This window comes from Lampris incognitus, chromosome 8 (assembly GCF_029633865.1).
Source record: "Lampris incognitus isolate fLamInc1 chromosome 8, fLamInc1.hap2, whole genome shotgun sequence".
Lineage (NCBI taxonomy): Eukaryota > Metazoa > Chordata > Actinopteri > Lampriformes > Lampridae > Lampris > Lampris incognitus.
In genome coordinates, this window is record NC_079218.1 from 47,143,936 (window position 1) to 47,158,439 (window position 14,504).

The window sequence follows — 14,504 nt, forward strand, 5'->3', positions numbered from 1 at the left end:
AATGTGACTGAGACCTTTATCTACCTAAACTATAAAGGGTAACAGGACTTTTTTCTCTAATTACATGTTTCACAAGTGTAATCTAAACTGTTTCTATCAAATTGCAACCCCCCCCCCCAAGATCAGGTGGAGGGGTCCTCAGGGTAGATCAAAAATACACAGGGGGGGTCCAGGACCCCAAAAAGGTTGAGAACCACTGGTCTAAGTCAACACTGTACCCGTCTTTGAGTGCTTCTCTAGACACGTGACTTATCATCGCTCCATCCGGTGTCCAACCACGCAAGTTCTGCTACAGAAACGCAGGAACTTATGGAAAATACTCGTGTGGCCAGTGTTACGTAGGGACGGACGCGTCCAAAGTGACGGAGAACCCCGCGGACGGAGACGAGCGTACTTGACTCCGCCGCACCACTGAGAGCAGCTCGCGCGGCGACTCCCACTCGGAACCGCAGCCCGTCCAACTCCGCTGCTCCGCCATTAATACCGAGAGGAAAACAAACGTCCTGCCAGAGGGAGCTAATCCGCGCAGCGTGATGGATGTGACCTCCTAATGGAGTTTATACGCCTGTCACTTGTACAACTTCTTGCTCCGGCGCGGTTTTTTTGCCTCACCAGATAAGTCGAGCAGAAGTGTGACGTCATATCAGATGGGGCTTTTGAGTGATTCCCGCAGGGGAATGAGGTTATTTATCCAAGGAGAGAGAGAGGGGGAGGGAGAGTTATGGAGGAATTACGAATTGTAGATAAACTTAAGGCAAGAAGAGAAAACTGAAGATAACAGCAGTCGGTAATAATGACAGAACAAGTAGCCGAGGACGACTCCCTTATAGTTCCACTTCCGGTTCGGCTACAGCAGCGTTTCTCTACCCAGTCCTCAAGGGACCCCCCTATCCTGCAGATTTTCATTGTAACCCTGCTTAGGTAGCCCTGCTTGTGCTTACTCGACCAATCATCTCGCAGCACTTAATTATGCAAGGTGTGCAACGTCTGACAAAACTCATTGCTGATTGGTTGAATAACTACAAAGAAAATATGCAGGATAGGGGGTCCTTGAGGACTGGGTTGAGAAACACTGGGCTACAGTGGGAGGGGAGGGCTGGAGACTACCCCATGCCTCCTCCAATACATGTGGAGTCGCCAGCCGCTTCTTTTCACCTGACAGTGAGGAGTTTCACCGGGCACTCCCGACCGACCAGAGGAGGCGCTAGTGCAGCGACCAGGACACAGCCGGCCTCCCACCCGCAGACACGGCCAATTGTGCCTGTAGGGACGCCCGACCAAGCCGGAGGTAACACGGGGATTCGAACCGGCGATCCCCGTGTCGGTAGGCAACGGAATAGGCCGCGACACCACCCGGACACGCTTGATTTTAACCTCAAAATCCTCATAGGTAAGAAAATTAGCAAAACATTTCTTTTCTCGGCCCCTCCACAGCTACTCTCTCTTAGTCTGCCCCCCCCCCGTATCCCGCCACTTGGTATTGTCCATGCGGTTTCACCGAAACGCCACTGACAGAGATGACGGTAAGACGTGCTCTATCACCTTTGACCCACACTACTTCTACCTGTTTCTGACGCGTCAGTTTGCTTCTCTGGCGTGTCTGTTAGCTAAAGAACGACTCGGGGCTTCAGCTGCAGCTCTGCTGAACGGCTGCAAACGCGTCTCTTCCTCAATCCCAGCGTTACGCAACCAATCGGGATATGACGCAATAATGTATGATGTCATCACAGGTAACGTCAGCTGCTCCGCTGAAATAATACAGTCGATATTGAGCATACTTCCAAGTACAAACATATCGTTCTTTTCACGACAAAATCACACAACAGTTGTGCGTCCCATCTATGAACGTGTGTGTGTGTGTGTATCCATATATACATATATATATATATATATATATATATATATATATATATATATATATATATATATATACACTACCGTTCAAAAGTTTGGGATCACCCAAACAATTTTGTGTTTTCCATGAAAAGTCACACTTATTCACCACCATATGTTGTGAAATGAATAGAAAATAGAGTCAAGACATTGACAAGGTTAGAAATAATGATTTGTATTTGAAATAAGATTTTTTTTACATCAAACTTTGCTTTCGTCAAAGAATCCTCCATTTGCAGCAATTACAGCATTGCAGACCTTTGGCATTCTAGCTGTTAATTTGTTGAGGTAATCTGGAGAAATTGCACCCCACGCTTCCAGAAGCAGCTCCCACAAGTTGGATTGGTTGGATGGGCACTTCTTTGAGCAGATTGAGTTTCTGGAGCATCACATTTGTGGGGTCAATTAAACGCTCAAAATGGCCAGAAAAAGAGAACTTTCATCTGAAACTCGACAGTCTATTCTTGTTCTTAGAAATGAAGGCTATTCCATGCGAGAAATTGCTAAGAAATTGAAGATTTCCTACACCGGTGTGTACTACTCCCTTCAGAGGACAGCACAAACAGGCTCTAACCAGAGTAGAAAAAGAAGTGGGAGGCCGCGTTGCACAACTGAGCAAGAAGATAAGTACATTAGAGTCTCTAGTTTGAGAAACAGACGCCTCACAGGTCCCCAACTGGCATCTTCATTAAATAGTACCTGTTAGAGCCTGTTTGTGCTGTCCTCTGAAGGGAGTAGTACACACCGGTGTAGGAAATCTTCAATTTCTTAGCAATTTCTCGCATGGAATAGCCTTCATTTCTAAGAACAAGAATAGACTGTCGAGTTTCAGATGAAAGTTCTCTTTTTCTGGCCATTTTGAGCGTTTAATTGACCCCACAAATGTGATGCTCCAGAAACTCAATCTGCTCAAAGAAGTGCCCATCCAACCAATCCAACTTGTGGGAGCTGCTTCTGGAAGCGTGGGGTGCAATTTCTCCAGATTACCTCAACAAATTAACAGCTAGAATGCCAAAGGTCTGCAATGCTGTAATTGCTGCAAATGGAGGATTCTTTAACGAAAGCAAAGTTTGATGTAAAAAAAATCTTATTTCAAATAAAAATCATTATTTCTAACCTTGTCAATGTCTTGACTCTATTTTCTATTCATTTCACAGCATATGGTGGTGAATAAGTGTGACTTTTCATGGAAAACATGAAATTGTTTGGGTGATCCCAAACTTTTGAACGGTAGTGTATATCCTTGTGTTCTCTATGTTGAGCGTCCCATCAAGTCAAATTTATTGTATGTATAAATGCACGTGCAGAGCCGGCCCAAGGCTTTATGGGGCCCTAAGCAGAATTTGATTTGCCCCCCCCCCTTTGCCCCCCCCCAGCTCTGACATAGGCAGTGGAAATGATTAAACCAGTAGCATTGATTTGTCAGTCTGTTAACAACATGATATCAAAATATTTAGTTTTTGTTTTTTGGTGATTACTACTGATATGATATATCACGCACACAAATATACGTATATGTATTTATCAACCTGTCGTGTTTGACAGTTCAAGCGCTCTTGGGCGCCCCCTGCTGGCTTATGCCTTGGGGCGGCTCTGTGCGCGTGGTTGACAGAAGAAACCCAAGACTTGCACTCAGACTTAAAGACGGTTATGTCGTGCTTGCTCAGGAGCTCCACAGATAGGCCGGGCCCAACCCGAGGCGCCCTTACCTGTCTTCATAGCGGCTCGCACCACCCCGACCGCTGTGCCCCTGAGGACGTCCTCGGACACGGTGAAGTAGTACTGCGCCTGCTCGAACACCGGGGTTGCCACCGAACCCCCGACGACGCTCACGTTCACCCTGGCGTTGACCGGCGCCGTCAGGCCGCCGCCGTCCTCGGCCGATATCGCCATCGAGATCATCGTGTTGGCCTTGCCGTGCAGCGAGCGGGAGAGGGAGATCACACCTGCGAGTGGAGGGGGGAATCGAACGATGGTTAACAGCCTCCTCAGCAGCACGTGCGCGCGCGCGCACGCACACACACACCGCTCTCTCTTTCTCACGCACACACACACACACACCTCTCTCTCTCTCACACACACACACACACACACACACACACACCTCTCTCACACACACACACACACCTCTCTCTCTCACACACACACACAGACACACACACACACACCTCTCTCTCTCACTCACACTCACTCACACACACACAAACACACACATATACACTTCTCACACACACACGCACACCTCTCTCTCTCTCACACACACACCTCTCTCTCTCTCTCACACACACACACACACACACACAGACACACACCTCTCTCTCTCACACACACACACACACACACCTCTCACACACACACACACCTCTCTCTCTCTCACACACACACACACACACACACCTCTCTCTCTCACTCACACTCACTCACACACACACATACACACACACACACACATACACCTCTCTCTCTCACACACACACACACACACACACACACACACCTGTGTCCTTGTTGAGGGTGAAGAAGGCGGAGCCTCCTCCGGGCACCGTGCGGTAGGTGACCTTTCCGTTTGCCCCGGCATCGGGGTCGTTGGCCGTCACCTTGACAACAGTGGTGCCGGGCGCGCTGTGCGTGCTGAGACTGACCGTGTAGAGGACGGGGTAGAAGGAGGGGCGGTTGTCGTTGATGTCCACCACGGAGACCCTCACGTGGGCCACCGAGCTCAGACCACCCTGGAAAAGAGAGCCGAAAAGTCCGTTTGAGGCGCGATTCGACTGAAAGCACGGGGCAAAGGTCGCTATGGCAACGGCGCGCGTACGCCTGTGTGAGAAAGCGTGTATGGATAGTCGTGTTGGGTACGGCGTGTCCTCCCGTGGAGCCGGGTTAAAGGCCCGCCCTCGCTCGCCGTCCTGCGATGGCGAGGGATGGCGCAGGGCCTCCATGTTGACAACGGCGATAGATTTATATCACGCAGTAAAGACGAGGCCGCCCGGCCACTCCTCGAAATATGGAATCAATCTCCAGCGATGCACACAGGACAGCGGAGGTAATACTCCGCACTCATTACACTTGTATTCGCGGGCCGGGTTTTATGAGGCCCATTAATACCGGAGCCGGTGGAGACAAAGGGAACAGACACCAGCTGGAATCTGGGACAGGTCTGGGGTGGGAGGCGGGTTACGGTGCCGCGGGTGGATTGCACATTATTAGACTAAATGAAATGTGAGCTTCAGCCAAGCAAAGAACGCACACACACACACACACACCAACCCACACACACACACACACACACACACACACACACACACACAACTACTATAAACTCCCAGGATCCCAGTAGAGGACCGAGAATGAGGAAGGCACAAATACCACCCAAATGTGTAGAGGAGCTTTTGTTTTATCTTGTGTGTGTGTGTGTGTGTGTGTGTGTGTGTGTGTGTGTGTGTGTGTGTGTGTGTGTGTGTGTGTGTGTGTGTGTGTGTGTGTGTGCGCGTGCATAAACATTAAATGAAATTGTAACATTGTTAACAAAATATTATATATATACATAAACACTAAATGAAATTGTGACATTGTAACATATATATAAACACTAAATGAAATTGTAACATTGTAACATATATATAAACACTAAATGAAATTGTAACATTGTAACATAGATAGATAGATAGATAGATAGATAGATAGATAGATAGATAGATAGATAGATAGATAGATAGATAGATAGATAGATAGATAGATAGATAGATATAGAGAGAGAGCAAGACATCATGATATCATATCCTTAATACTACTATTTTTACTCCTACTACTGATATTTCCGCTACAACTACCGCTCCTACCCCCACTATTACTACTACTACAGCCACTGTTGAAGAAGAAGAAGATGAAGAAGAAGAAAGAGAAAAGCAGAGGAAAGACACTTTATTTGACATTGTACGGGTTACAATGAATTTGCTCTGTGCATCTAACCCATCCTATAGCATAACAGCAGTCGGGGACCAACTCCAGTTCTTCTTTCCACTGCCTTGCTCAGGGGCACAGACAGGAGTATTAACCCTAACACGCACGTCTTTTTGATGGTGGGAGGAAACCAGAGCACCCGGAGGAAACCCACACAGACACGGGGAGAACATGCAAACTCCACACGGAAAGGACCTGGGACGGCCTGGGCTTCGAACCCAGGACCTCCTTGCTGTGAGGCAACGGTGCTAACCACTGGGCCACCGTGCCGCCAATCACAGAAGAAGAAGAAGGGAGGAGGGGGAGGAGGAGGAGGACCCCTTCTGTCCAAAATGTAACTGACGGATCTTGAAGCGAAACTTGTATTTCGTCATATTTTCTCCCCTCTTTGATCCCACGGCCACTGACTGATACCTGGGCATGTACTGGTCTGCGGGGGCTGAAGGATCCATAGTGAGGGTTTGCTAATGTGGCTCATTGAATGTTTAGAGCAGGGCACCATGTTTAAGTGGCGACTTCAACGGTAATTGAAATGGACCCGGAATCTGTTTTCCTACTTCGTTCCCTCCTTCCTCCGTCTCTGATTGCTTTCCCATGCCATCGCGATTTGGCTCTGCTATTCTATTTGAAGATGCCGGGTGAGGCACAGGATGCTGTCATGTCCCATGTGCCCCCTTTTGATCAGCCTCGCCGAAGCGGCGTCGCACCCGGGTTCGCTTTGCCCACCGTTAGCTGTCAACCCGGGCTTTTGATCACTAAGTGCGTCTCTGAAGACATTTTGAGGCGTCAACGCTGCTGTCGGGTCAGGCCTCCTACCACTAGGCGGGAAGAGAACAGCTGAACTACATCTATTTTGACTCTTCAGTCGGCTTTGGGGCTCCGCCGTCTTTCAGCTGTTCGGCTCCGTCACGGTTTCGCTGCAAAATAAACGCGGGCCGAGGCCTGATTTGTCAGACGAAATTGAAATGTCTGGAAAGATCAGCCATGCTAAGCTAACCGCTTGTGGGCTCGCGTGGTTTAAAAATAGGCGCTGTTCGTTACCCCGTCCGTGGCGGTGACGGTGAGGTCAAAGCTGTCCACTCCTTCGTCACGGTCCAGAGCTGCGCTCGTGCACAGCCGGCCGGTCTCCTTGGCTATGGTGAACTGGGTCGGAACTGAGACGCCGGAGGCTGACCCCAGGGTGTAGGATATGGCACCGAACGAACCGCGGTCCTCGTCTGTGGCTGACACCTGAGGAAAGAAGACACGTGAAACATTAGACGGGTTGTTCTCTGATGTTCAATTAATCAGCGAAACCGAACCATTTTACGGCCATTCTTCCTGCCGGTACTCATTCAGCAGGGCTTGAAATATTAATGAATCAGAACATCGGTGACTGAGTCAGAACCAGAATCAGAAACGCTTTGTCATTTCCAACTCATGCACTTGCGCACATGAAATGAAACAGAACTTCATTTCCCCCGGCCCACAGCAGTGCAACACAAAGACAAAAGCATATCCAAAAACTACAAGAACACATGTATCCAAACTAACACGTATGTGTAAACTAAACAACAACCTAAAAAATCACTGTCCAGGGGCACGAACGCCAGCCAGGAGGACTGTCGGAACTGCCGGTCTGCATGGGCTAGCAGTTAGCTTAGCCTGCCCCGCTTCCGCGTCCCGTCAGACCGCCCTCGGCGTTTCATCTTCGGGCCCGCAGGACGCAGCAGACCAAGCTCTCCCAGCCATCAAACGAAGACACACTTAGACGCCAACGTGGACAAAGGCACTGCGTGGACGGTACTGGGCGAGGCCGCCGCCATCTTCCCACACCGGAAGCCGATCAACTTCCGCATGAAGGCGTCACATCAGAAATCAGGTTATTATTCTTATTTTATTACATAAGCAAGCCCATCAGAGATGTTTGTTATCGCCATATCACCCATCATGCAATCACTCCCCGGCCTACAAATCAACCGCGAGTCAGCCTTCCACCCATCAGTGGCGCTAATGCCACACGCCATACTCGCGTTTTCCGGCGGCGTTCTCTTCCTCCCCGGAGGAGAGGTTCGTCTTGCCGACCGCCCCCCTTCCACAGGAAGGCCAGGGTGCGGAGTCGGCTAAATCGCAGCTCTCCTGAAGCTCGGGTGGGGTTGCGGGTCTTGCTCAAGGACGCCACAGCAGGGAAGACCCTCGCTAGAACAGAGGACCGAACCTGGGCCGGCTGGTCGAACCCACCACCAGCACGCTGCTGCTTGTCAGGGTTTTAATGCGAATACGTCAGAGAGAGAATAATTCATTCTCGCCGTGTGACTGGTAAAGGGGGTGGAACAGGTCCCGTCTGCGGTGTGTGTGTGTGTGAAAGAGCAGCAGAGAAACAGGAAACGATGGCGGCGGCGAGACAGAGGCGAGGTGACACATGACCTTTACAGACAGACGGGGGGATAATGAACGGTAAGGCATGACGGAGGGGAAAGGTGCAGAGGGGAAAGAGAAGAGTGCTGACAGGGGTTGTGGGGTTGTGAGTTGGGCCCAGGGGTCAGGGGAGGCATGTTGATGGATGTTGGGGGGGGGGGCGGGGGAAGGGGGGGGGGGTCAGGTTGGAAATGGCTTTTTTTCTGGCATTTAAGCCGGAAGCCGGATGTGGGTATGTGTCCTGGTCGCTGCACTAGCGCCTCCTCTGGTCGGTTGGGGGGGGGCCTGTTTGAGGGGGAGGGGGAACAGGGGGGGGAGTAGCGTGATTCCTCCCATGCACTACGCCCCCCCCCCCCCCCGGTGAAACTCCTCACTGTCAGGTGAAATGAAGCGGTTGGCGACTCCACATGTATGGGAGGAGGCACCTGGTAGTCTGCAGCCCTCCCCGGGTCAGCAGAGGGGGTGGAGCAACACCCGGGACGGCTCAGAAAAGTGGGGTAATTGGCCGGGTACAACTGGGGAGAAAAAGGGGGACAATTCCACCCAAAAAAAAAAAAAGCTTGGCAGAGGTCATGACCCGGCCGTTGACCTGCTTTATGGGGCGATAACCCCTTGCCGCGTTAGCCCTCTGAAGTTTCATTTCACTCCACGCTGAAGCACATCTGTTTGTCCTACATACATACATACATACGCACAAACACACACACACGCATCTGACCGCGGCCGTTAAAATCCTCAGAAATCCCGTAACACACATACCATAAAAAGACACAACAAATATTTCCTTGCAAAACACAGAAGGGAAACGTCCCCCTGCCCTGTGGGGGGTCCCGCGCCCGACTGATGTTTTTACACCGCCCCGTAACATCGTTTGGTGGCGTTTACGGTGGTTGTTCAGCGTTCCCCCCCCCCCCTCCTTAGATCTCCACGCCTTGAAGGCCAGCCAAGATCCAGGAGATCTCATGACATCACCCTTGTTACCGTCAACGGGTCTATTCCCACAATGCAACGGCTGACTCACTTCTCCGCAGAAGGTGTTGGCCTTCGCAGTATTTCCGATGGTAAGCTGACGGACAAAATCCAGCTTGGCACCAGAAACCGTGTTAAACGACCTAACGAAGGGGTGAGGTACAGAACTGCGTGCCGAGTGACGGGGGACGGAGCGGAGAAAGAGACTTCTTGGACTTGCGCTAATTGTACAGTGATTTCATCCCACCACCCCCCCTCCCCCCCAAAATGAATCCCTACATCCTGAGCTTGCCCCGGCCTTAAACCCCCACAGAGGACAGGACCACCGCAGCAGACATCTGGTGATGACCTTCCTCCCGTCATCCCGGCAACACATGTCTTCACCATTAGGCCATCATCCCCTTCTTTTCCTGTTGCTCGCATGATGGACTGAAACACCGCCGCCACCACGATATTCGAACACGGTAATGGTTATAACCACTCAACTCTTTATTGACTTTGGGGGGGTTTCGCCCGGCCCCATTGTTATGGCTGAGCCATTGTGGCATGAAGGAACTATGGGGCCGGCTCTCAGTCTGCACTTTGCTAATGGGGGGTTTCAGATCATTGCTGCGATTATATATATCTGGGGGGGGTTCCTTATATCGCTCTATCTGCTGCAATGGATTAGCCACCTGTGGCGAGGACGACTGGACAAACAGACCCCTCGCATCCTTCTCGCTTAATCTAATTACAGAGTTTGAAATACTCACGGCCCGCCCCACCTGACGGGGAGGGTGATATCATCGTCGCCTCCATTTTTACCGCGGATAATCTCTCCGTTCACACGCGTGGGGGTCCTGCTTTAGATTTAGCAGCAAAGCGAGAGGCGGCCGGTTCGGTTTGTCGACAGCGCCCCGCCACGGCAAGGGAGGAGAGACAGCGAGAGGGGGACAAACAAAGAAGGAAATGATAAAGGGATTGGACTGGGTGGGGTTGGGGGGGACTAATATCGGGACTGTCGGCTAGCACAGAGGGAGACGCCGGTTCTCCGCAACGTGAAAGGCCTCAGCGGTATGGGACGTGTTCCTCACGCAGGTAAAAATATGGGGTGCAAACACGAGGGGTCCACAGAGAATACCCCTGTGCAAACACGGTTTCATGGCAACCCAGGGAGCCGTAAAACGGGGAAGATATAACGATCCGGGTGTTTAGTGCAGAATGGTTAGCTGGTCCCCGTCTCAGACCACCAGATATAGAAATACAGGAGGGGCGGAGGGACGAAGGAAACGCCCCAAGGCCTGGAATACGTGTCATTGGCTATTTTTAAAGCCGTTCAGATAAACAGCCACAAGCGCGCGGCTGAAGCCTTGAGGAAGGGTCGAGGCCTCGGGGGGACTCAACCTTCTAGAAGAGACAGGGCCAAGTAGGGGTCATCTCTGCCAGCTCTGCCCCGTTCAACCCCCGCCTCTACACTGACAGGCCAAGAGGTTAATGGAACCCGCTCGCTCCATTTGTTACTGTACGCCGCAGCTGCGCCGCTTATCTAGGCTGTCACGGCGGGAAAAGAAAATGTACAGTCTGAATTGTGATAAGGGGAAATCTAATCAACAGAGACAGTCTCCATATCCCCTTAAATTAAGACGTTGTGCGGGTCAGACGAGTCTGTCTGCCGGGGAGGAATTCCTCCCACGTCTGAACTATTCCTCTGATCTCTGACCAGCCAGCGAGACTCTGTGCCGGGCCCCGGGCTACCATTCATCGTGGTAATGTCCAGAGGGGTGCCGTCAGTGATAAACACACAAGTACGCGGTACCACAAACACAGACAGGAGCCTCTACCAATCAACAGGAGTCCTGCAGTCTGCAGCTTTGTCCACAATTTTTGCCCACGATGTTTATCTCAAGGTTGCTAGCGGGTACTTCCACAGAGACCCGTTGGATCTAGGGAGGGGTAATCGCGTAATTTGATGGCGATTTTAAAATGAGATTTATTTTCATTAGCGTCCCATCCCACAGAAAACAGCTTTTGTTCACAGTTTTTTGCATCTAAATGAACTTTGTAGGGGGGGGGGGTTCTTTCTTTTTTTCTTAATGGTCCTGTGATGGCCTGGCGGCCTGTCCAGACACCCTGGACAGGCCGCCAGCTGAGATAGGCTCCAGAACCCCTGTGACCCTGAGAGCAGGATAAGCGGTTTGGATAACGGATGGATGGATGTTCTTGCAAGCGAGTGTACCCACCCTTGGCCAACTCTTCGACTAGGTCGCCGTACAGCTTACTCTTCCTCGTGCTCCTTTCTAGCTTTTCCTGAAACTCGAGCGATGACCGAATCGTCCCCAAGCATTGGGGTTTCGTCGGCAGACCACTGCCCACTCTTTTTCCCCCCCCAATGATTTCTCAGTTGCCTTCGCCGTTGTTGCCCTCACCATCTCTCTCTCCAACCTTGAACATGACACGCCCACACGGTCCCCACTTCAGGTCCTGCTATCTTTTTGGCAGTTACGTGCCAGGATTCATTTATTTATTCATTTGTACTTGTATTCTCTGTGCACCTCCTGCACCTGCTATGTAGTTTACATGTTCAGAAAGATGTACAGCAGGGATGGGCAACGTGGTCCAGAAAGGTCCGGTGTGGGTGCAGGTCTTTGTTCCAACCAAGCAGTTACACACCTGATTCTAGCAGTCAACCAATAGTCTTTGCTAAGGACCTTGGTTTGTAGACTCAGGTGTGTAACTCCTTGGTTGGAACAAAGACCTGCACCCACACTGGACCTTTCTGGACCATGTTGCCTATCCCTGCTGTACAGTATATGTGTTGATGCATGCTCAGTAATCCAGGTAAGAAAATCAAAGGTTGAATCCGTTCCTCTGGACACATTTATTGAGAGAGAAACGTGTCATCACTCATCTATGTGACATCTTCAGTCTCAGCTGACTACAGGTGTCCCCACCCTCATAAACAATACAGCGGCATAACGACCGAAACCGACGACCAGTTTAGTATGGCCATGTGGACTATTCACAGAGGAATTGGGAATGTTTGCAATCACAGCATATTTTTTTTAATCTTTTCACCGCCCTTATTTACAAAACAGGGGGGGGGGGCCTACAAAATGAATGCTGCCATCTTCAAAACAGCGAAAAACAAAACAGTGAGAGACTGTTTATGAAATACACACAGCATTATCTTTGAAGGACCTTCAGACACCAAATGGGTCTTTTCCTCTACGCCGCAGGGGCACAAGAGGCAATACAGAAACAAGCGGGGTTTTTTTCGTTTCCTGAAAACAAACAATGCTTATGAACATCATGAATCCAGAACCAGAAGCTCCTGTACATGTACACATCTAGCCTGAACGTACACATTAGGCGAATCTTCAGCTACGCTTCGTGCATGATCCTGTCACTCAAAGATATAATAAATAAACTCTTACATGTGTGCGATAGCACCATCTGGCACTAAGTACTTGTATTTCTTGCGAGCACTGTCAGGTGTACAAAAACCTGTCTTTGATCACAGTCCTCACGTGGACCTTAATGCAACTTCCTGAGAGTAGGGCGTCTTCTCCGAGACAGCTGTGGCGGGGTAAAGCGGTTCGACTTCCAAACGCTGAACCAATCACATTACCCCGTGTTGATGTGTTTCATCTGTACCCCCAACATTGTCAGTTCAGTCAATCAGTTCAGTCATTGCCGAGAATGTGCCAGCTGACTGACTATCTTCTCCAAGGGGTTCTCACGATTTGTTTTATCTCACGAACCTCAAAAAGAGACATGTGCTACAGTCAAGAGACTTGTTTTATTTAGCCTTGGAAAAGAAACATGTGTGGGGTAATTTATTGATTTTAGTATCCAACTGCACTCTACTCTGTGCATACTTTGTATATCACCGCAGCCAGAGTACAAAACATCTTCAGAAAAGTCATTTTCCCTGGACGCAGCCCAAAGGAGTCCAGTTTGAGAACTACCGCTCAGTGAATTGGGGATTCATTCACTCAAAATGGTTTGGCTTACTCGTCAACTCCCTCATCATCTCCATCCTGCTTAGCATCTACCTCGGCTGGGTCGGAGAACTCATGCAGGAGGACGTACTCCCGGCTACCGGAGCCCAACTTGAGCACATCTCTCTCTTCGAGCTCATAGTAGCGCTGGGCCTCAATGTGCTGGTGGTTCAGGTAGGTGCCATTGCCGGAGACCGGATCAGTGACGTAGGGCTTCACCCTGCGGCCAGTGGTGTGAACTCCACCGGTCTGTACTGAAACACAACATGTTGTTTCGGACAGGATGGGTGATCGATGGGAATGTCAGCTAGTTTACTCTCCTGCCCCAACAAATAGGCCCTCTCAGACCGCTGCTGTTGGACGGGAGCATCTCTCTCGCGGTGTCTCTCCCCTCCACGCTCTCTCTCCCTTGGTCTGTCTGACTCCCACCTGCTCCCATCTCTCCTCTGACTGGTCGTTTCGCCTCCTACGCTCATCACCACCATGGTGCGCCTCGCTTTTCCGCTTTACTGTGATATTGGCGGTACGGCGGGGACTTCGACTCCGCCTGGTTCTGGGAGATCTGCTGCTTCGTCTCACGGGTGACCTCTCCCTTCTATCTGGTGAGTGATCCCTTGTCCTTGCAGGTGATCTGCTTCCTCTCTGCCTCAGGGGTGGGCGGGCTTGAGCCCCCGGCGGATCTCGGCTTGGAGCGGCGTGATCTGTGCGGGCCGGCGGGGCTAAACTTCTCCTGTTTTAGCTTCACTTTGGACTCCCGCATCGGGGACTCCGCTCTCCTTCGTCGCCTTTCTTTATCCACCTTTAACAAATTTCTGTAAATTCAATCATCAGCTATCAAGCACAAAAAAAAATCCCCATCTTACTGGTGTTATACTTAAAAAAAAAGATTCAGAAACTTCTACCGTGATGATCAACTACTGCGTCATCATCGACACTCCCGCTTCCCATAGATCTTAAAGGCAGGCCCTTGTCATGGAGGTGTAGTGATTTGTCTGTAAATAGACTGCATTTATATAGTGCATATCAACTTGATGGAAATATATATATATTTACACACACATATATATATATGTGTATGTATATACACATATATATATGTGTGTGTGTGTATGTATATATATAAAATGAATAGAAATCAATGTCTATATAGAAATCAACACCTTCATACAAGGAGTCAACCTCAATGCTAGCCTGGCTGATGTGAATGACCATCCCTGAACTGGGGGGGGGGGGGCTAAGAGTACATCTGTTGCCATCTTACGATGCTGTGGTTGCAAACATTCCCAAATCCTCTGTGAATATTAC

General features: G+C 50.2%; 1 protein-coding gene across 1 annotated transcript in view; it reads right to left on the reverse strand.

Annotated features, from left to right (window-relative positions):
- dchs1b (dachsous cadherin-related 1b) overlaps positions 1 to 14,504 on the reverse strand; it is a 114,314-nt gene that overhangs the window by 38,548 nt on the left and 61,262 nt on the right. Inside the window, 3 exon segments of the mRNA XM_056284333.1 lie at positions 3,603 to 3,839; positions 4,391 to 4,622; positions 6,895 to 7,083. Coding sequence (XP_056140308.1) covers positions 3,603 to 3,839; positions 4,391 to 4,622; positions 6,895 to 7,083 — 658 coding nt within the window.